Consider the following 23,253-nt stretch of genomic DNA (forward strand, 5'->3'; position numbering starts at 1 on the left):
GGTCAGATTTCTGAAAAGACTTCATATCCCCTCCTACCCACTTGACATAATTTAGCAAGATAAGGTCAAAATGGAGACCTAAGCCACAATATTTTAAAAGAAAATTAGAACATATAACATATAACTTATCACACAGATGGAAAGCCAAAGAATTTAGGAATAAACAAGAGAATGAAGAGGAAAATTAAGTAATAAAAACAATTTAAAGTCAGATTTAAAAATCTCTTAATTATTATTGATAGATAAAGGGGATTAAAACAATTGCTTTCCCCCCTTATACAGACCCTTCTTTGGATACCAATCTTGGGATTTCAGAGAAAAACTCAAATCTTTTTTTCTGATCTTTATACACAGTATAAAATTGCAATATCTCATGAGATCTGTCCTACAGAAAGAGGACTTCCCTTATTCATCATATTCATGTTTCATCTAGAACAAGATTTCTACACAAAGGATGAGATCCAAGTGAAAGCCTTTCTGCAAATATATTTTGTATAATGTTTCTTTCCAGTATGAATATTATCATTTATAGTGACTCTAATCTTGCAGGTAAGGGCAAGTTTTTCTTCAGCACATTTGTAAGTCTTCCCCCCATTCCATATCCTCAGATGTAAAATTAGAGATGAACCTGGGCGATAGAACTTCCCATGCCAAGTCCATAGGAGACTTCTTCCAAAGTAGAAAATCCCTACTGACTAACAAGCTGTCTTCCATTTTTATGCCTTTATCCATGATTTCAGTCTTCTAGGAATATTCTGGAGGCAATTCAGGGATGAAGTGAGCTTGAATGTTTTTCCATATGAATGAGGTTTTACATTCTCACATGTCTAGTCACGGACTAATATATATGAAAAAACTTTACAACAATCCAGACACTTAAACGTTTTTCTCTAATGTGCATTCTCTGTTGCTAAGCAAGATTTGAGCATTGTCTGAAGGCTTCTGTCCAATGTGGATTTTCTCATGTTTACCAAGACTTTCACGCTGTGTGAAAGCCTTTCCAGTTATTACATTCATAAGGTTTCTCTCCAGTGTGGATTCTCTGATGTACTACAAGGCAGGAGTGCTTTGTGAAAGCCTTTCCACATTCATTACATTCATAAGGCTTCTCTCCAGTGTGGATTCTCTGATGTGCATCAAGGGAGGAGCGCTTTGTGAAAGCCTTTCCACATTCATTACATTCATAAGGCTTCTTCCATGTGATTCTTGATGGACACAAGGTAGACATATGAAACCTTCCACATTCATTACATTATAAGGCTTTCTCCAGTGTGGATTCTCTGATGTACTACAAGATAGGAGCGCTTTGTGAAAGCTTTTCCACATTCGTTACATTCATAAGGTTTCTCTCCAGTGTGGATTCTCTGATGGACTACAAGGCAGGAGCGCTTTATGAAAGCCTTTCCACATTCATTACATTTATAAGGCTTCTCTCCAGTGTGGATTCTCTGATGTACTTCAAGGGAGGAGAGCTTTGTGAAAGCCTTTCCACATTCATTACATTCATAAGGCTTCTCTCCAGTGTGGATTCTTTGATGTACTACAAGATAGGAGCGCTTTGTGAAAGCCTTTCCACATTCATTACATTCATAAGGCTTCTCTCCAGTGTGGATTCTCTGATGGACAGAAAGGTAGGAGCGATCCTTGAAAGCCTTTCCACATTCATTACATTCATAAGGCTTCTCTCCAGTGTGGATTCTCTGATGTACTACAAGGTAGGAGCGCTTTGTGAAAGCCTTTCCACATTCATTACATTCATAAGGCTTCTCTCCAGTGTGGATTCTCTGATGTACAACAAGGTAGGAGCGATCCTTGAAAGCCTTTCCACATTCATTACATTCATAAGGCTTCTCTCCAGTGTGGATTCTCTGATGTACTTCAAGGGAGAAGTGTTTTGTGAAAGCCTTTCCACATTCGTTACATTTATAAGGCTTTTCTCCAGTGTGGATTCTCTGATGTACTTCAAGGGAGCAGTGCTTTGTGAAAGCCTTTCCACAGTCATTACATTCATAAGGCTTCTCTCCAGTGTGGATTCTCTGATGTTCACGAAGATTGTCACTCCTTCTGAAAGCCTTTCCACATTCATTACATTTATAAGGCTTCTCTCCAGTGTGGATTCTTCGATGTTTAGCAAGATTGGGACGATCTATGAAAGCTTTTCCACATTCATTACATTTATAAGGCTTCTCGCCAGTGTGGATTCTCTTATGTCCTACAAGGTAGCGGTGCTTTCTGAAAGCCTTTCCACATTCATTACATTCATAAGGCTTCTCTCCAGTGTGGATTCTCTGATGTTTATGAAGACTGGACCTCTTTTTGAAAGCCTTTCCACGTTCATTGCATTTATTAGGCTTTTCTCCAGAGTGGATTCTCTTATGTGCAATAAGATAAGAGCGATATGTGAAAGACTTTCCACAGTCATTGCATTCATAAGGCTTTTCTCCAGTGTGGATTCTCTGATGTTCACTAAGATTGTCACTCCTTGTGAAAGTCTTTTCACATTCATTACATTTATAAGGCTTCTCTCTAGTGTGGATTCTCGGATGTTTAGCAAGATTGGGACGATCTATGAAAGCTTTTCCACATTCATTACATTCATAAGGCTTTTCTCCAGTGTGAATTCTCTGATGTTGAGCCAATTTGGAATAACATGGGAAAATTTTTCCACATTGATTACATATGTAAGATGGTTTTCTGTTTTCATGAGTTCTCTCTTGTTTAGCAGGAGTAGATCGTTCTCTCAGAGTCTTTCGATGTTTCTTACATTCATAAGGATTCTCTCCAGCATTAATTCTCTGATGCTTGGCAAGGGAAGACAGTACAAGAAATGCTTTACTACATTCATGACAGTCAGGTGTTTGCTCTTCAGGATGTATATTCTTATCTTTAGCAACACTGGAACTTTTTCTTAAAGTTTTTTTGTATGTATTCCATTCACAATGTTCCTCTCCAATGTGGTTTCTTTTTTGCTTAGCAAGAACAGCCCTGTATTCACTATATTCAAAAAGGTCTTTCCATGAGACCATTTTTAGATTTGCACTCATCTCCTTCATATCAAACCATGTCTCTGCATCTGAAAGAAACAAAAACACAAGTGCATAAATATGCCCGTTAGTGCTGGCTAATAGTAAAATCATTAACTTTTAATTTCTCCAGGCAAAGTTTTCAAACTGAAATGGATAGACATTTTAAAAAATTGTTCTTTTTTGTCTTTTTCTATTTTGTTTTTAATTTTAAATAAATATCAAAAAAGTACAAATAAATATCTTTTGGCTTAAGGAAGGTCTAAGAAAAGTCATATTAGACAGGCTGAGCCCTCTTTTTTTGGTTGTAGATAGTTGGATGGCCCCAAATTTCCAAAAAGGATTTCCACTAGGACCATTGATTCTTCATTTGAAGGCACTGAATTGCCATGGAGTCCAACCCCCTCATTTTACAGAGGGGGGTTTTACAGACTGAGGTTTGTGATTCAGAGAGATGGCCAAGACCTCCCCTACCACAGGAGTTCAAGGATTCCAAGCCAGTTTTCCCACCCTCATGCCCATCACATGAAGAAGCCTCTGGAATAGTAGCCTGCACCCCAGCTTGCAACTCACTCACCAAGACAGGAGTTCCTCAGGCCTCCTCTCTCCACATGGGAGATGAAATATTCTCTGGGAACTGGAAGTCCTAGACAGGGAGAAGATAGTGGGTGTGAGTCTTGAAACTTGTCATTTATTCCTCATTGGAATAGGGCCAGGGTGCAAGGCCCATTGGGTGGTTCCAAGGGCAACTCAAAGATTGTTTTCAGGGTGCTTGTTGCCAGGGGAAGAGGGCAGAGGGGAAAGGAGGCCATTCAAGAAATCCGGAATCAGAAGATCCTGATTTTGCGGCCTCCACAGCAGGATGGTCACATCCCACAGCCTCCATTTATAGACATTCGAAGCAGCTGGTAGAACAGAGAAGGGAGCACCAGGCCTCCAGTCAGGAAGCCCCTAATTCAAATTTAGTTTAGACACATCCTGGCTATGTAACTCTGGGAAAGTAATTTCCTGTATTTGCTTCAGCCTCCAAACCTATAAAATGGGGATAAAGCTGGCACCCAAAACAAAGGGTTGTGGTGGGGAACAAGTGCAATAACATGCATGAAGGAAGCTCTGAGCACAAGATCTGGATCCCAGCAAATGTATGGAAAGACTTCCTCCCTTCCCTTTCTCTCCTGTAGTTGTGCAGGCCTTTGGTGGATGTAGGAAGTAAGAACAAGGGCTCACTTGCTGTGCTGGGGATTTATGAGTTCCACCAGGGTCAATGAGATACAATTTTATTTTTTTTTACCCAAAAGAACATTGCAAAGACAAAACGGTTCCCCCCAAAAGGGAGGGGGTTCCTTCTCCTATCCCATGTTCAGTGAAAAGGAGCAGGACCAGTTTTTAGAAGGTTTGCAGACACAACTGTCGGGTTCCCATCCTACAATGCAAAGACCACTCATAGAAGAACCAGGCAGCAGGAGGACCTGTCTCTTGGGGAGAGGAGGCAGCCCTTGGGCCTTTCTGAGAAATAGTAAAAGCCTGAAACTCTGCACCTTAGGGAGGGGATGGTGACACTCCTGTTGTTGGCAGTTCCAGAGTTCCAAGGGAAGCGCTCCTTACCCAGGGAGAGCAAGTTCTCAGCGTTCTCCAGCATGACCTCCTTGTGCAGCTCTTTCTGATCCGGGTTCAACAGATCCCACTCCTCTGGGCTGAAGTCCACAGCCACATCCTTGAAGGTCACCAACTCCTAAAACACCAACACCCAGAGGACTTAAGAGTTGAAGCATGCTTCATAACTGACCTAAACTAATGCTCCTCAATGTACAAAAGGGACCTGAAGCATGGAGGAGGCATCTGTCCAAAGGTGGCACCCCTTACAGGAGTCAGAGTCAACATCCCCCAAAGACCAGTGGAATATAGAAAAACAAATTTTATATTTTCAGGTGGAATAAAATTGAGAAATGTCTTACTAGGAAATGGTACTGCCTGTGGAATCAGGAAAGTTCTATCAGAGAGACATGAAGATTTTTGGAAGTAAAATCAGATAGTGCTATGTTAAGAAAATGGCATGAAGTATGTGTGTGAAGCTAGCAAGTATTATGTGCTGTAGAGGTAAAACATTTCCATGATCACTCTGGAGAAAAAAAGATCTTGTGAATTTCCCAAAAGTCAGAAATTAAGTCTTATCCAGATGAAAACACTATCCTTCCCCCCCCACCAAATAATATTTTATTTTTCCAAATGCATGTACAGATAGTTTTCAACATTCATTTTTGTAAGATTTTGTTTTCCAAATTTCAGAATCACACACTTCTTAATAAATCTCGCCCAGTGGTCACCAATTTTAAAAAGCAAACTGAAGCAGAGAGAAGGAATTTACCGAAAGATCACATCTGTATGAGAACACTTGGAAGCACAATCATGCAAAGGCCTCCCATTTACACTATACACAGCTGCTGTGGACACAGTTGCTGACATGTTAGAATGGAAGTTTCTTGAGGGCATGTCCTTTTTGCATGTCCTATATATTCGAACAAAGCCTCTTCCCTTTCTAAATGCCTGTTGCTTTGACCCAAGCAATGGTGAAGGAAGAGAAAGGCTAAATATGAACTGAGTATGATGGAGCTATTCTAGAAGTACCTAATTACAGCTGAGGGGTCTCGGGAGAGAAAGAAAATAAAATGGAATAAAAGAAAACCTACCAGGAAGCAAAGAAACACTGGACAGCTCCTGATCCATGTGTAGCATTTATTATGTAAGTTTGTTTTATCAAATCTGCTATTATGTTCTGCTGCTTACCTGAAGTTTTTTTCTTCTGTTATTTTGTATTTGAGGTTAAAACAAATTATAACAGGGGCTGCTAGATGGGGCAGTGGATAGAGCACTGACTCTGAAGTCAGGAGAACCTGAGTTCAAATCGGACTTCAGACACTTAATACTTCCTAGCTGTGTGAGACTGGGCAAAGTCACTGAACACTAATTGCCTCGGCAAAAACAAAAACAAAACAAAACAAATAAACAAAAATCACTATTATAATAACAACAAAAATGGTAAAGAGAAGGGATTCAGAGAGATTTGGGAAGATGTGTGGCCTGAAGCAGCAGGAGCTGAGCAGCAACAGGAAGACAATTTCTGCCCTGCTCCCAGTCAGGGAAAGGACAAGAGTTGGGGAAGTTTCCAGGGTTCTGCTCCAGACAACACTCAGGGTCAAGGGTTTCCAGGAAAGTCAGTGGCTACAGGAGGGAGTGTGGCCACAGGACACACAGTGGTTAGAAGGTGTGTGTGTGTGTGTGTGTGTGTGAATGTGAGTATGAGAAGTAGTGGGGAGATAGTGTTGGACTAAAGCAAAGACATGATACCCACAGAATAGACACTAACTAATGAGTGAAGGGGTCACCTTTGTCAGTGACCTATATTAAGGGAAAATTTAAACAAACATGTGGGAACAGCAACCAGGGGAAGTGAGTTAGTGCTGAAAATGCCAAAGGGACAGTGAATCAGTCCAAAACATAGCAGAGAGAAGGGCAGTGTCATACGGATTCACTTTCCTGCTTATTTTGTAAAGGATCCACAGAAAGAGATGGCCAGGCCTCACAAACCATCCTCCAGATGCATGGACATGGCTCCTGGGCTGGTGCTGGCACATCTGTGGGCAGAATACACTCACCTGTAAATTGTGGTATATGAATGGTATGGAATATTATTGTTCTGTAAGAAATTGACCAGCAGGATGAATACAGAGAGGACTGGTGAGACTAACATGAACAGATGCTAAGTGAAATGAGGAGAGCCGGAGATCATTATATACCTCAACAACAATACTGTGTGAGGATGGATTTGTGGAAGTGGATTTCTTTTGACAAAGAGAAGATCTAACTCAGTTTCAATTGATCAAGGATGGACAGAAGCAGCTACACCCAAAGAAAGAACACTGGGAAATGAATGTAAACTGCTTGCATTTTTGTTTTTCTTCCTGGGTTATTTCTACCTTCTGAATCCAATTCTCCTGTGGAACAAGAGAACTGTTCGGTTCTGCACACATAGATTGTATCTAGGATATACTGACCTATTTAACATGTATAAGACTGCTTTGCCATCTTGGGGAGGGGGTGGAGGAGGAGGGGAAAAATCGAACAGAAGTGAGTGCAAGGAATAATGTAAAAAATTACTCTGGCATGGGTTCTGTCAATAAAAAGTTATTTAAAAAGAAATAATAAAAGTTAATGTCTTATTTTTCTAAAAAAAAAAAAAAAGAAGAAGAAGAAGAATACACCTCACCTGGGCTGGGGTCTTCTTGTCTCAGGGGCCATTTCCTCTGGCTCCAGGCTCCCTGCTTGGGCCAGGCCTTGGTCCCTGCAGGCTGTTGAGACGCTCTGATTATAACTGCACAGATGTTGTTTCCTTCTTTTCCTGGACAGGGGCTAGCCTACAAGGAATTACAGAGGGTGATGTTCCAGGGAGTTACTATTCCTGGCACTGCCCTTAGGGCAGAGTATTCAAAAAAAAAGGTAAGTCTTAGTTTTCTAAAGACAAGAAGTGAAAAATACCTCAAACCTGGGCTGGGGTCTATGTCTAAGAAAGGCAGGCATTTCCCTGGCTCCGGCTCCAGTCTTAGACAGACTTGGTCACTCTAAGGCTGTTGAGACGCTGATTATAACATGCATGATGTTGAAATTCTTTTCCGGAGGGCCTTAAGAATTACATGAGAGTGACTGTTCAGGAAGTTACTATTCCTCACTTGCGCTAAGGGAAAAGCCCCAAGCAAGAGGAAGAGCTGAACAGAGGCCCAGGTTGCAAAATCTAAATAGAGTCAAGATGGAAGAAAAGTTAGGATAATCTGAATCTCAGTTTCTTAGAGGAATCAATAGGAGGTACGAGTACTAGGACTCACTTCAAAGGACTGACTGGAAAATCTTCAGTGCAGATATTAGATAGGACTGCAGGAAAGTATGATCCCTTGGAAGCAAAGGGAAATAGCCACACTGATCTAAACAAGCTCATGTTCCCATACACCAGATTGAAAGTGATAATTGAATTGGTTCAGAGAAGAAATGAGAGCAAGATCATGTCTCTCACCCTTCCAAAGCCTCCTGGAATCCAGTGGCAGGAAAAGTCCCCAAGGATGAAGTGGATGACCGACAAGGGCAGTCCTGAGTCTTAAAATAGATTCAGGTCAGACACGACTGGGTGGATGTAAAAGTTAGAAGAAATGAGCTCAATGTTCTTACTCTACCTTCAAATTAGAGTCTGGGAGAAGTCCCCCAGGTTGGTCCTATGGGCAGTCCAGGTTTCAAGATAGAAGGATGGGATAAAGCCAGACTGGGGTGGATGGTTAAACTGCAAGACCTGAGCTCAAAATCTTCTCTCCACTGTTCGACTCTTGCCCCCATCTTCCTTGACCCCAAAGACAGAGGGATTTAGAAGCCCAGATGGAAATGAGGGTAGAACTAATGTCCTGAGGTCAGAAATCTCCTGCAGGAATTGGAGTCCTCCAGGTCCCTTCTCCAAAGCATATATCAAAGGAAAAGAGTAGACTTGAAAGGCTGAAGAAAGACAGGAGACAATCTAGTCTGGGATTCAGCTCCCAGAACCTATGGTGAGGGAAGGGCAGGAAACAGGGAAGCCTGGGTAAAAGAAGAAATTTAAGTGTCCAGAAGTGATTTAGGTGAACAGTTGAATCAGGAGAAACAGGATGGCTGAGTCCTGAAATCTAAGCAGAAGATGGGGAAGGTTCCTAAGATTCTTGGGTGGATTTAGGTCTTAGAATCCTGAAAGGGAATGTGCCAACAGTGAGCCACATGCCTTGGGCATCAGGATCCCAAGATGTGCAGGTGCAGAGAAGTTTGCCCAGGAAACAGTTCAGTTCCTGCAACCAAGGAGGGTTCCTGGGGCAGAAAAGCAGAACCTGTGGAACTTCATAAGAAATCATGTCTGAAAGTGCAAATTCACTTCACCAAACAGGAGTTGGAGGCAGAGCTAGGACACCTGGGTCCAGAAGGGAGGCTGAAAGTAGGACTCCTGGGTTACCTATGGGGAAATTCTGCCTTTGGACAAATATGACCCGATAGTAAGCTTCATGGAAGAGGCAACACTGGATATTTGTGAAGTGTGAGAAACTGAAAAGAGGTAGGGGCCAAGAATTGTTAAGTAGTCAGACCTGGAAGTGAATTGTTCTGACAGATGGGGAGGACACTGGCCATCAGAGCAGATAAGAAGTGTGAATGCTTATGCAAGGGCAGCCAGCAGAAGGCAGGACTTGTGAGGAGCCCTGGCTCACACCTGGCCCCAACAGAGATTTGTTGCACTAAGTAGAAAACGGCAAATCCAAGAGAATGCCCAGAGATCTCAGTTCCAAGCCTTCCTGCTTCCCATTAGTCTATTCCAGGAAAGCCTCTGATGCTCAAGAGCCCCAAGCAGCCTAGCCCCTGAAGCCAGGTGGATGGGACCTCACTCCCAAAACTCTGAATGCTGCCTGCCTCTCTTCCCCAACCCTGCCTATCATTAGGTAGCCAATGGCCAATGGAAAGGCTCTTCTCCAGATCTAGACTCCTCCTATGCTTCCAAACTCCACCCTACGACTCTTATTTCACCTGGCCACTTACCCACCAGGCCTCTCATCTTATCTCCAATGAACTCCTCCTCCCCCATGCTTCCATCATTGTATGTTCTTGGAGGAAGGATTCAGGACTTTATCTTGCCACTGGACTTGGCGAGCACTGCCTCCCCTTACATCCCATTCAAATCAAGACACCTCCCTTTTATCTGTGGTCCTCTAGAAGAAAAAAACATCATCTGAACAGAACCAGCTACACCAGGGAAAGAACTCTGGGAAATGAGTTTGGACTGCTTACAGTTTTGTTTTCTTCCCAGGTTATTTTTACCTTTTAGATGTGATTTTTCTTGCACAACAAGAGAACTGTACAAATATGTAACACATATTGTATTTAAGATATACTTTAACATGTTTAACATGTATGAGACTGCTTGCCATCTGGGGAGGGGTGGGGAAGGAAGGAAAAGCTGGAACAGAAGTGATTGCAAGGGTCAATGTTGAAAAATTCCCATGCATATGTTCTGTTGATAAAAGCTAAAACAAAATAAATAAATAAATGATTTTTTAAAAAGAACAAAACATCACAATCAATAGAAACCTCTTGGATTCAGAAAATGAAAACTTTCTACAAGCCTTTCCACAGTGAAACCATTATGATTTTCATGTTATTCAATTTCATATTATATTTGTAATGAATATTTTATATTGTATTCATAATAAATATATAATAATTTAGATTTCTCAGAGCTGCCTTTTCTGGGTTAGAAGCCATGACTCACAATGCAAAGTAAAATTATCAAATATTATGATAATGTATATTCTTGTACTGTATTGTACTTATGTATAATCAGTGAATTGACTGAAAAAGTACACAAAATTGTTCTTATCACAGAACTCTGTACTTTGGAGAAGGGGTAGTCATAACAATCAAGATTTGAAACAATCCAAGAACAGTTGTATTGTCTTCCATTGGGAAACCAATCAAATTTGTGAATGATTGTATTGTATCTTACTTTCCCTCACCCTTCCCACTTAAGATTTGTGTATAAAACCTCTGCCTATTCTGCAACAAGTGGAGATCTCCTGTGCAGGAGAACTTCCAATTTGCAACCTGTATTCCTCACTGTGTAAGTGCTAACAATTTCTAAAACCTGCTGCTAGTCCAACTCCTCACATATTCATTACATTATGAGGCTTTTCAACATGATAAACCTTTATCTAATAAGATTTGAATTCCAACCAAAGACCTTCCCCAACTGATTGAATATATATATTTATGGCTTTATATATAATAGCTATTATTATGGCTATTATTTTAAAATTTTGAATCAATTCTCACAGAAAATTCCACATAGGATTTTCTTAATCGTTACTTTGGGTTTTATAATTTTATAATTATTAATGAATCTGTCTGCCTCCATTTCTATATTTTAGAGAATGAGGAAAATAACAAATCTAAGATGTAAGGCTAAATCAGTCCAACATATAAATGCCTTTCTGTTAGATGCTGAATGCAGGATTCTCAAAAAGGTAAGTAACAATCTCTGCCCACAATAAGCTCACAACATAAGGAGAGAAACAACAAGCTAAGAAATAACTTGCAAACAAGCTACAGGCAAGATAAATAGGATATCATTTAAAAGAGGGAAACACTGAAAGTAAGAGAGCTTATGGATGAAGTCAACTATGAAAGCTGTCTCACAAGATGGAGACACTGTTCTAAAAATTGAGTGAAGGCTGGCTACACCTCAGGCCCAAATTTCTTTCTCCAGAGATCACCACTTTTACATAGAATGGGATCCTATAACCCTTTCCTTGTGGGACTAAGGGCTATGTTGGTATTAAAACTTCCATATATCATAATTTAATAATCCTAGAAATGTGATTGGGTTAAAGTTTTTCCTCATTTACAACTTAGAATGTGAGGTCATTTCTGCTGACTAATCAGGGGAAAGATCCAACCTATAGGGAGTGTTACCCCAGGCCCTTATGTAATCATTGTCTGCTGATTATCTCTTCCCTCTCTTCACTGCCAGACCACTCTAGGTGGTAGGGGATGCTCAAATCTCCCAAGCTCTGTCAAATTAAAACTCCTTTGTTTTCTACCTTAAGATGCTTCTGATTTGTTCAAGTTGAAGGTCTTCTGGCCCTCAAAGTTAAAGGTTTCCTATAGAAAGAAAACTTTCAGTTGGAAAATGAAGCTAACTGGGAGGCACAAATGAGGGCCTTTGCACATTGCCAGAGAATAGCTAGAGAAATTACTTGAAGGCTAGAAACAGAGTGTTATGGGCCAGAGCTCTGTACTTGAAACAAGGAGTCTTACAAGGTGCTAACTCAGTGGAATTGATAAGACAACAGTTATCTAGTTTAGCGTGGTGATTAATAATTCTCTAGTTCAGTACATGTACTTAGTACTTAATGTAGTTCTACAGGATTGACACCTATCCTACAAGATTCACACCTATGATATAATTATAATAAAGCATATCAGCTGGGACAAACTCAGACAGATTCATTCACTCCATCTCACACCACCATGGTAGCTGGCTTGTCCTCCTGCATTTCCTCCACTGAGACCAAGCTAGCCCAGGGCCGAGGCAAGGAGACAATAATGAATTTGGACTTTAACACTTGGCTATGCTCCTGGTGATTACTAAAACAAAGGCTGCTCTAGAGACCTCCAGAAAACGAACCAGAACACTATAATAGGGTATCATCTTTCTGCAATAGCAAGGAAGCCACCCTCATGAGATCCCAAAGAACTAAGGTATAAGAACCCTGTCCATAATCAGTGAGGAAAGAAAGCTTTCACATTTGCAGGTTGGTAGAAAACCTCTGGTGTTTACTGAATCTGGGAAAATTGGATCTTTAGGAAAATCATGGAGCAGTTAGGCGGTGCAGTGGACAGAACACCAGCCCTGAAGTCTAGAGGACCTGAGTTCAAATCTGGGCTCAGACATTTAACACTTCTTGGCCGTGTGACCCTGGGTAAGTCACTTATTCCCAATTGCCTAAGCAAAAAAAAAGGAAAATCAACTTGCTGGCTAAATGGATGCATTGAGGTCAGATAGCCTGGAATCAGGCCAACCCACAAGCAGGCTGCTGCAGTACTCAAAGGGTGAGATGGAAAGGATCTGCAACAAGAAGGTTGAAACATCAGTGAAGAAGATGGATTGCAGAGATGTTATAGGGTTGACATGTGGGGATACATGTGGGGATAAGAAATAGGATTCATGGAGGACATCTTGGTTGTAAGCCTGAGGGAATGAGAGGGTAGTGGGGCCCTTATCAGGAAAGAAAAGAAGATGAGTTCAGTCTTACATAGTAATTATAAGACATCTCAAATTAGAGAACTAGTTTGATATGTCTAAAAGACATTTGGAACAGAGGGATTGAAATTGATTGATCTCATTTTTTTATATCAAATAGTATTTTATTTCCCAATTACATGTAAAGACAAATTTTAACACTTTAAAAAATTTTATTCAATTCCAAATTCTCTCCCTCCCTTCTCATTTCCTCTCACCTGTAATGTTCTTGGTCTGGTTTTCTGAAGCTCTTTGGGGCAGCCTTCTTTTCAGTTCAGTAATCACCAGGAGAACAGCCAGGTGTTAAAGTCCAGATTCTTTATTATCTCCTTCCTGGGGCTGGGCAGCTTTCTGGAGATTCTTTCAGACCAGCCTTGGTCTCAGTGTAGAAATGCAGAAGGAGAGCCTGCCAGCAGAATGGTATAAGATGGGATGAATAAATCTATCCAAGGGCTTGTGCTTCAGCCTACAGTCCACTTGTCTTCTCAACCTCTCAAAACGAATTTAGCTGAGGCTGCCAGCTTCTATACTCTACACTGAGTATAAACCAACCATTACATCACTAGGAAACCCATTATTTCTTATAAGATTAAATCAATCATACTGAACTAGAGAACTATTAAGCACCATTGTCTCATCAATTCTACTTTGTTAATACCTTGTAAGAATCATTGTTTCAAGTTCTGGCCCATAACATCACCTTAAGATGATAAGCAATTTACAAAAGTTATATAGATACAGTAATGTAAAACAAATTTCCTCAACTGAGTAGGGTAAGAGTGAAGGATCCAGGTCTCAAGGTAGCAGTGCTGGCTACAGCTGTGGACAATGATGACTAAATACTTTCTTGGAAAGTGCAGTATTTTAGGGAGCAAAAACATTTCCAGGACAGCAGTTGAGGAACTCTACTTGTGACTTAGGTGAGAAATGTTGTTGAGGTTGAGTCCTGGCAGACTCAAGAAGGAGGAGCTTAGGAAACCCAGAATTAACCAAAACTCAGAAATCAAACATGACTACAATTATGATCATTGTTATAAGCTGCTAACAATAAATTTTTATATATAAATAAATAAAAAAAAAAAACAAAATTAAAATTAAAATTCAAGATGAGTAAGGAAAGGAAAAAGAACTTGACAGTATCTACTCTGGTATAAAAGAAGATAGTAGGGTTAAAAAACAAGCCATTAATGTCTTAAAGAGTAACATCAAAGGTATTCAACAAGTCCAAAAGGAGTTCCTGGAAGAACATAAAAAGAAATTCAAAATCAAATAACAGATCAAGGAAATATTAGGAGGGGAAATGAAAGCAATCCAAGAAATTATGAAAACAAAGTTAATCAATTTGAAAGAGGTTAAAAAAATCCTTGAAAAAGGATTGACCCAGAAGAATTGTGTGACCTTATGAGACACTAGAAAATAACTAACCTCAAAAAAAAAAAAAAAAAAAGAAGAGATATAGTTGGTCTTTTCATTTTCCTGGTTATTGTCATTGGGTTTGTATAGTATATAGTACAAATGGTTCTAGGGTTCTATTCATTTCTCTCTGCCTCAGGTGAAGAAACATGAAGGGAACAAACTAGATTAGAAATAACGACAAGAATTGAATTCAGTGGCCCAGGACTTAATGTAAAACTGAAAATCAAGATTGGATCTTCTGGTGAATGACCAGTTTAAGAAAGATAGAGAAGGAAAAGAAAGGAGAACCATGAACACAGCACACCCATACCTCCTGAAAATTGATGGAGAACATCTTGTCCAGCCTGAATCCTCCCTGGGATTCTAAAACCTTGTTCCAGACCCACTCCTCCCAGTGGTCACTAGCATAGCAGGTGAACAGCCAAGTCCAGATCCTCCGCACAACTGGCAAGGAGCCAGTCCCTGAGACTCTGCCTTTGATGCAGTAAGCCCATCACTCAAACTCCTGGCCCCAGAGCAAAAGCTTGGGGACAAAGTCATCTGTTCAGCAGCAGAGCTCAACCTTAAAAAGTCTCAAAATAGGCTGGTAAATGGAAAAAAGCAACAATAACAAAAACCCTGAAAATAGAAAATTACCTGGTGGAATAGATGTTTAAAAGCCAATCTTAAAACAAGACAAGGTCAAAATGCTCTTATGCAGTCTGTAAGAGAAATATGAATTAGTCTTAGGTGTGACAAGTTCTCCTGAAGAGCTCCAAAAGGATTTGAAAAATCAAATAAGAGAAGTAGAATAAATTTAGAAAAAGAAATAAGTGGTGCAACAAAATCATGAAAAAAAAAGTTTCACCAGTTGGTTTAAGGAAAGCACAAAAATCCACTAAAGAAAACTGCTTTAAAAGAATTGGTCAAATGAAAAGAAAGGTATAAAAGCTCACCAAAGAAAATAACTCCTTAAAAATTAGAAATGGGAAAATGGAAGCTAATGACTATGAGATCAAAATGAATTTTAAAAAGTCAAAAGAATTAAGAAAAACAAAGGCCAAAATAAAAGCTGGAAAAAGCAACTGACTTGGAAGCCAGATCCAAGAGAGATAATTTAAGAATTCTAGGACTGAATGCAATGATCACAAAGAGAGCAAACTGCCCTCATATCCTAGAGTAAAAAGGTAAAATATTAATCAATAAAACGGTTCTCATGGAATTCTAAATTATAAAGAGCTGGAGCCTAACAGAGCTGGACTAGAGGAAGGTTTTAGAAATTAAGTACCTGTTTAACTTATCACTTTCACAGTGAGGAATATAGTTTGCAAATAGGAAGTTCTCCTGGGCAGGAAATTTCCACTTGTTGGAAAAAAGTAGAGGTTTTGATGTAATACGATTTTGTGGTCTCCGGATTTTAGGGATCTTCTGTTCTAACAATAAGTCAGGAAATCCTAAATCTTTTGATTGTGGAGTCTGCCTCAGAGACCTCCCATTCTAAGAACAACAATCTGTATGATTCTGAATAGACTATTTCCCAATTCATTGATGACAGATAATCTTGTCAATGGAAACCAGTTTCCAAGACCACTCCTCAGTTGATTGCTGAATGATGATCTAGTCTGTGATAATCAAAACCCAGAGACCACCCCTCAATTCACTGCTGACTGATGATCTGATCAGTAAGAACCAAATACCAGAGACTACTCCTAGCCTCTTCCCTAGGCCAAAGAATTAGCCTATCTATGATTGAAAGTTGGATCACTTTATCTCCTTGCTTCTGTTTCTCTGTATAATTCTCTTTGAGTTTCAGCTGGCTTTGTAATGGTGTTACTATTACAATAAAGCTTTCTCCCTCGGATAAGAGATGGATTCAAGTCTGTAAATTCTTTTGAGAGACCGCTAACACCATTCTGGGACCCCAAACTTTTGGGGTCTCTTACCTGGGATGCCAGAGAAGGCAGAAGTGCTTTAGAGTAGCTTTTGACAAAGATGGGCCAGTCCTCTTTCATGGTATTTTGTGTCTGTGTCTCTGTGCAGAATGTCTGTTTCATGTTTGTTCTGTGTGCTACTTTAAAATTGCAACCAAAAATTATTCCTGAAACATCTCAGTTTGGGGGATTGTTAGCAAGATCAGTATAGCTCAAGTCTCTAACAGCTCACTCTTCTCATGACAGAATTAGAGGGAAATTGAAATTCTGCCTCACCTGCAGGAATAAGGGAAGCAAAACTGTGGGGACCACATACAATCTTGTCCAGATATCCCCAAGCCAGCTTGGGGAATGAGGATGTGGGGGTCAGGCTCCATGGTCAGCACTCCCTGAGCCCTGGCACCTGAAACTACCAAAGGGATATCCTGGCACCCCAGCATTCATCAGGCTGTGTCCAGGAACTGCCTGGGAAGAATTCAGGTACCTCTGGCTGTACCCAGCATGGCAGTGTGAGGTGAAAAAACAGGCAGTCTCTGCATTTTCTGCCTCAATTGTGGATATTTCTTAGCTATGAAATTTATGGCAAACTATTCTGTCTCTGCTCAATTTTCTGATTTGTCAAGAGAAATAATAGATATTATTGTAAATGCTTAGCAAAACATGCTATATGAATTTAATTGCTTTACTGATGTAATTGCTTCATATTTGATAACTTTAGAGCCAGTATATAGAAATGCTAGTAAAATATTACAATTAAATAGTACTATTATTATTAAATTAGCTGATGTGGAATCATGTCAAGGATTTCTATTATATGAAAGCAAATGTTATCCTGGCGTATTCATGTAAATACTTAATACATAAATGGGAAAGAATATTATGATTAGGAAAGTGAATGACTTAGGGAGCTTCACAAAACTAATTTTTGTTCATGAAAGGAGTTCTAAAAACAAAACTTTAGAGAACTACTGCTTTGGAGTTATGGTTCCACCATATTGTTCAGTGTTGTTACACTACAAACTGTTCCCCTGATTCTGCTCACTTTTCTCTGAATCAATTCAGACAACTTTCCCAAGGTTTTCTGACACTGTGCCTTTCTTATCTCTCCATAACCTTCCATTATATTTCTAGATCATCATTGTGGATGTATTTACCAACATATGGGTGCCATCTTTTCTTTCTAGATCTTTTTATCCTCTGAGACAACTGGGGTTAAATAACTTGCCCAAAGTCACACAGCTGGAAGTGTTAAGTATTTGAGACCAGGTCCTCCTGACTTCAGGGCTGTGGCTCTATCCACTGAACCATCTAGTTACATTCCCCTGTCCCTCCCCCTTCCTCCCCACCCCAGTTCTTGAAGTAACAAAAATCCAATGGAAAATTTCATGTTGTGTATATGGGCCATATAACTTTTTAGTTTATAGGTCTACTGATTAGCATCGAGTTAGAAGAGATACAGTAGAGTGAGTTTAGGGCAAGCTCCAAAAGGTTTTAAGGAACTTTGATCTTTTCATTTGAAGGCCATGTGAATCTTTTGGCAAGTGTGTTTCTTTTGCAGTATATCAGGTTCTGCTTTCTAATGTGTTGTGCTACCTTCCTCTGTATTAAACATGTATCACCTCATGTACATTTTATTATGAAAATTTAATTTCTCAACGATATCCTTTGATACTTCCTCATTGTCCCTACCCCTCCTTATCTTTAGATAAAAACTAAGTGGGAAAAAGGAATGAGATCAACAGGCACTAACTGATCACTGAAGTGGCCTGAACCCCACTCTTCAGCCCACTGAAACTTCCATTCATTCCACTCGCAGATGACTGGCTAGAATTTTAGCTAAACGTCTCTTATCCATTTATCTCCTTATTTGAAGTTTCCATTATGATGAATAGTTACTTTCTACAACCCAGGAGGCACAATGGACAGAGCATGATTCCTGGAGTCAGAAAGATTTGAGTTGAAAACCACTCAGTGACACTTGGCAAGTCACTATACCTTTGTCTTCTTCTGTTACTTTTTCATACAATCAGGAAACTAATAGTATCTCCTACTCATCATGGCTGTTGTGAACATGAAATAAGATTTCTATCTTGGAAAAATAGATGACTACTATATGAAAGTTAGCTATTAATGCTGTGATTTAGAGGGAGAAAACTTTGAACACAGGTTTGGTAATGGCAAATGTAGAAAACTATATTTGCATGTATTTACAAAAATAAAAAAATACTACAAGTAAAAAAAATTCTGGATTTATTTTTGAGTTAAAGCTACCTAAAATAGGAGACAAAATTAGAAGCAAAGGAAGTCCTACTTTCCCTTCATAAAACTCAAAAACATTTCATAGGAAAATCAACCAGAAGGACCTTGGAGAGAAACCAGCACTTTTGCCTTTCAAATAATTGTCTTACATCTTCATTGTAAGATATCTCAAATCAGACAGCTGGTTCAAGATGTCTAAAAGACAGTTTGGGACAGAAGGCCTTGAGGTTGATTGACCTCAATTTTAAAAAATATTGAATATTACTTTCTTTCTGAAATACATGTAAAGACAATTTTTAACACTTTCAAAAATTTTGAGGGTAGCTAGTGGTGTAGTAGATAAAGCACCAGTTCTAAAGTCAGGATAGTCTGAGTTCAAATGTGATCTCAGAAACTTAACACTTTCCAGCTCTGTGACCCTGGGCAAACTCATTTAACTCCAATAGCCTCAGAGGGAAAAAATTTTGTTTGAGTTCCAAATTCTCCCTCCCTTTTCACTTCCTCTCACTCTAAGATGATACAATTTTGCAAAAGTTTTATAGGTGCAAAATGTAAAACACATTTGCTCAAGAATTTTCACCTCATGAAAACCAAGCAGGGCAAGATTTGAAAGATCCTAGTCAGAGCTAGCAATGCTGGCCAGACATTATGCTGGGCTGTGGCTGTGGAACAGGAGGAATGAGCACTTGTAGGAAAGTGCAATATTTTAGGGAGCAAAACATTTCCAGGGCAGAGTTGACAGACCTTGCATGTGACTTAGGTGAGAACTGTTACTGAGTTTGAGCCCCTGGAGAGAATTCAGAACGTAACAGTCAGGAGGAACTGAGGCTTAAGGTACAATTAACCAGAAATGAGAATTCAAACTTGACTACAATAGTGATCATTATTATAAGCTGTTAAAAATAAAATAAAACCAAATGAAAATTCAGGATGAGTAAAGCAAAAGAACCAAAGAACTACTTTGGTATGAAAGAAGATCTGGTGATCTTCTAGGTTAAAAAAGCCACTTTGTCCCAAAGAGTAATATCAAAGATATACAAGCCCAAAAAGAATGCTTGGAAGAATATAAAAGGAATTAAAAATCACATAAGAGATCAAGTAAATATTAGGGAGGGGGGATGAAAGCAATCCAAGAAACTATGAAAAGTTAATCAATTGGAAAGTAGTTTTTAAAAGTCTTTGAGAAATAGAATTGAACAAGAGGAATCTAATAATATTATGAGACACCAAACAAAGTAATTAAACTTCAAAAAATAGATGAGATATAATTGATTATGCTGATAGTTTCAACTAGCCCTGCACTCCTGGTATAAATCCTTCTGGTCATAGTATATTAGTCCCAGGATGACTTTTGTTGCTATATTTTATTTAAGATTTTTGCAGCAATATTTATTAGGAAATTGGTCTATAATTTTCTTTTCTGTTTTCACCTACCTGGTTTAGCGATCAGCCACATATCTGTGTCATAAAAGGAATTTGGATTACTCTTCTTTCCTATTTTTTATTATAATAACTTTTATTGACATAACCTATGCTAGGTAATTTTTTTTTACATTATCCCTTGTACTCACTTCTGTTCCAATTTTCCTCCCACCTCCACCCCTCCCTAGATTGCAAGCAGTCCTATATATGTTGAATATGTCGTAGTATATCCTAGATACAATATGTGTGCAGAACCAAACAGTTTTCTTTGTTGCACACTTTCCCTATTGTTTTCAAATAGTTTATATACTATTGGAATTAATTGTTTTGAATGTTTGGTAGAATTCACATGCAAATCCATCTGGCCCTGGAGATTTTTTCTTAGGGGTTGATTAATAGCTTGTTCTTCCTTTTCTAAAATGAGACTATTTAAATAATTTATTTCCTCTTCTATTAACCTGGACAATCTATATATTTTTTGTAGATATTCCTCTATTACATTTAGATTATCAAATTTGTTGGCAACTGAGAATGATTGAATAAATTATGATATATGAATGTTATGGAATATTATTGTTCTGTAAGAAATGACCAATAGGGTGATTTCAGAGAGGCTTAGAGAGACTTATATGAACTGCTGCTAAGTGAAATGAGCAGAACCGGGAGATCATTATACATGGCAACAAGATTATATAATGATCAATTTTGATGGATGCTGCTCTCTTCAACAATGAGATGATTCAAACCAATTCCATTTTTTCAGTGATGAAGAGAGCCCATCTACACCCAGAGAGAGGACTGTGGGAACTGAGTGGGACTGAGTTCCTCTTTCTGTTGATGTTTGCTTGCATTTTGTTTTCATTCTCATGGTTTTTTTTCCCTTCTATACTGATTTTTCTTGTGCAGTCAAGATAACTGTATAAATATGTTTACATAGATATTGGATTTAGTATATATTTTAACATATTTAATATGAATTGACTACTTGGCATCTAGTGGAGAAGTGAAAGGAAGGCGGAAATACTTGGAAAAGAAAGTTTTGCAAGGGTCACTGCTGAAAAATTACCAATGCATTTGTTTTGTCAATAAAAGATTTAATAAAAATGTTTTTTTTTTAAAAATAAAAGAAAAAATACAAGAGAATCTGAAACATCTCATTAGAAAACTGAGAACAGATTAAGGAGATACAATATAACAATTCTGAGACTACCTAAAAGCTACAATTTTAAAAGAATCTGGATACAGTATTTCAAGAAATTATGAAAGAAAATTGCTCTGAAATTCTAAAATAAGAGGGTAAAGGGAAAAGAAAAAATCTATTCACCAACTGAAACGATCAGAGGAAAACTTACAAGAATATCCTAGCAAAGCCTCAAACTCCTAGATTAAGGGAAAATATTGCAATCGAATCAGAAAATAGGACAGAATAAAATACTGCAGAAATAGTCAGGATTTCACAAAATGCAGCAGTTTCTACATAAGTTTTGTTACACTAAATTTCAAAGAACAAAAGACCTGAATTGTATCCTCAATAATTTACTCAGAAATCTGAATAGAATATGGAATGAGGGGAATAGACATTTGACAAACTGAAAACTTTCATGTATTTGTAACAAAAGAGAGACTCAATGGGAGGGATGGTATAAACTTGAAGATGAGCTCACTTCTCTTACTCCTACTCTTCTGACTCCTTCCTCTCCCCACCCTTCCTACAGATCCAAAGAGGCAGGAGGTTTGGGCCCCAGATGGGATGAGGTGTGGGGAAGCTCAATGTCCCCTGAGTCAAGAAATCTCCCTCCCAATGCATTCTTGTCTTTCAGCAGCCCTCTCCCAACAGACATATTATCCCTAGACAATAAACTGACTGAGGAACCAGTAAGGAGGTAAGGGCTCTAAGATGGAGCCCCCAGCAAAACATCAGAGGAAGCCTAAGCCAGGAGCAATCAAGTCTGGGTTACCAGTCCCAGGACCTATGGTGGGGAAAAGGAGCAGGGTGCTGAGAAGCCTGGGTAAAAAAGAAGACATTTAAGTGTCCAGAAGTGATTTAGGTGAGTAGTTGAATCAGGAAAAACAGGATGGCTGAGTGTGAAATCTAAGCAGAAGATGGGGAAGGTTCCTAAGACTCTTGGGTAGATTTTTGGGTTTAGAATCTTTAAAGAGATATTGGAAACAGTGAGCCATGCCTGGGAAGAAAGCCAAGATCTGTGGGTCCAGAAAAGTTATTATAATTGGATGACTTCACTATTCTCCAACAGTACAATGATCAAGACAATCCCAAAGGACAATGGATGAAAAATGCTATCCATTTGTTTAAAAAAACGATATAAGCTGAATATACACACTATTTTTCACTTCTTTCCTTCCTTTTTCTTCCTTCCCTTCCTTCTATTTTTTCTCCTTTCTTTCCTTTCTCTTTCTTTTCTTTTTATTTGCATCTTCTTGCAAAAGTACTAATAATAAAATGTTTTACATTCCATACTAGCCATAACCTATATCACATTATAAACATCTCAAGATGAGTTAAGGGCTCAGCTTCTTTATCACTTTTGAATATCCCTCTGCTGCTAAATCCTCATCTTCAATTGATGAATTCTTCAGGACTTCCATTTTTTTAAATTTTTGAAGGCATTCCTATATTTGGTGTTTTCCATTTCATTTTGCCTATGCCTGTCATTTGTTCTCATTTTAATTGTTTTTATTTTGTTGTGATTTTAGCTTATTTTTTATTCATATTTTTTTGCTCTTCTTTTAATCAGATTAGTTAAGTGTTCATCAATTTCATTAGTTTTTTTTCAAAAACCAAATGTTAATCTCATTCGCCATCAATTGTAAAATTCCTAGTTTATCTATTTTTCATACAATTTTTACATCTCCTGTTTTGTGGTTATTTTAGATTTGTTGGTTTTGCAATTTTGGTATGTTCATTAGCCTCTTTTTCTATTTAGTGTGTATGATTATATGCATATTATTTTTCTTGATGACTGAATTAACTACATCCTTAACACTATACAATCATCCTTCCAATTGATGGGCATCCCCTTCAATTTCCAATTCTTTACCACTACAAGAGGTATTGTTTTTATAAAATGGGGCATTTTCTTTTTAATCTCTTTGGGGTTGGTTATTGTTGTGCTAGTTTCTCAAAGATCAAATGACATCACTAAGATTGGGGGAGTGGAGTTATAATGTGTCAACTGTGGCTGATTGGACCAATACTCGTTCGAATCTCATCTACCACGAGGTCAGATGGAAATAATCCCTATGATATTTAGGGTGAATTCCCTAACTTTACACATCTCCCATTTCTTCTGAGCTAATTTGGCTTTCAGCGTGTACATTGAATCTTAGCAATGATATGCCATCAACTTTGCAATTT

At 38.7% G+C, this 23,253-nt stretch overlaps 1 protein-coding gene across 1 annotated transcript in view; it reads right to left on the reverse strand.

Annotated features, from left to right (window-relative positions):
* Positions 1-894: 894 nt before the first annotated feature.
* The window catches only part of LOC116419035 (zinc finger protein 260-like), a 51,631-nt gene continuing 29,272 nt past the window's right edge, over positions 895-23,253 (reverse strand). The window contains exons 4-6 of the mRNA XM_031964011.1: positions 2,378-3,073; positions 1,252-2,293; positions 895-1,205 (exon numbers count right to left, since the gene is read on the reverse strand). Of these exons, the coding sequence (XP_031819871.1) occupies positions 980-1,205; positions 1,252-2,293; positions 2,378-3,073 (1,964 nt within the window). The 3' untranslated portion in view covers positions 895-979. The remainder of the gene's footprint in view (positions 1,206-1,251; positions 2,294-2,377; positions 3,074-23,253) is intronic.

The sequence above is a fragment of the Sarcophilus harrisii genome, chromosome 3 (assembly GCF_902635505.1).
Source record: "Sarcophilus harrisii chromosome 3, mSarHar1.11, whole genome shotgun sequence".
NCBI lineage: Eukaryota > Metazoa > Chordata > Mammalia > Dasyuromorphia > Dasyuridae > Sarcophilus > Sarcophilus harrisii.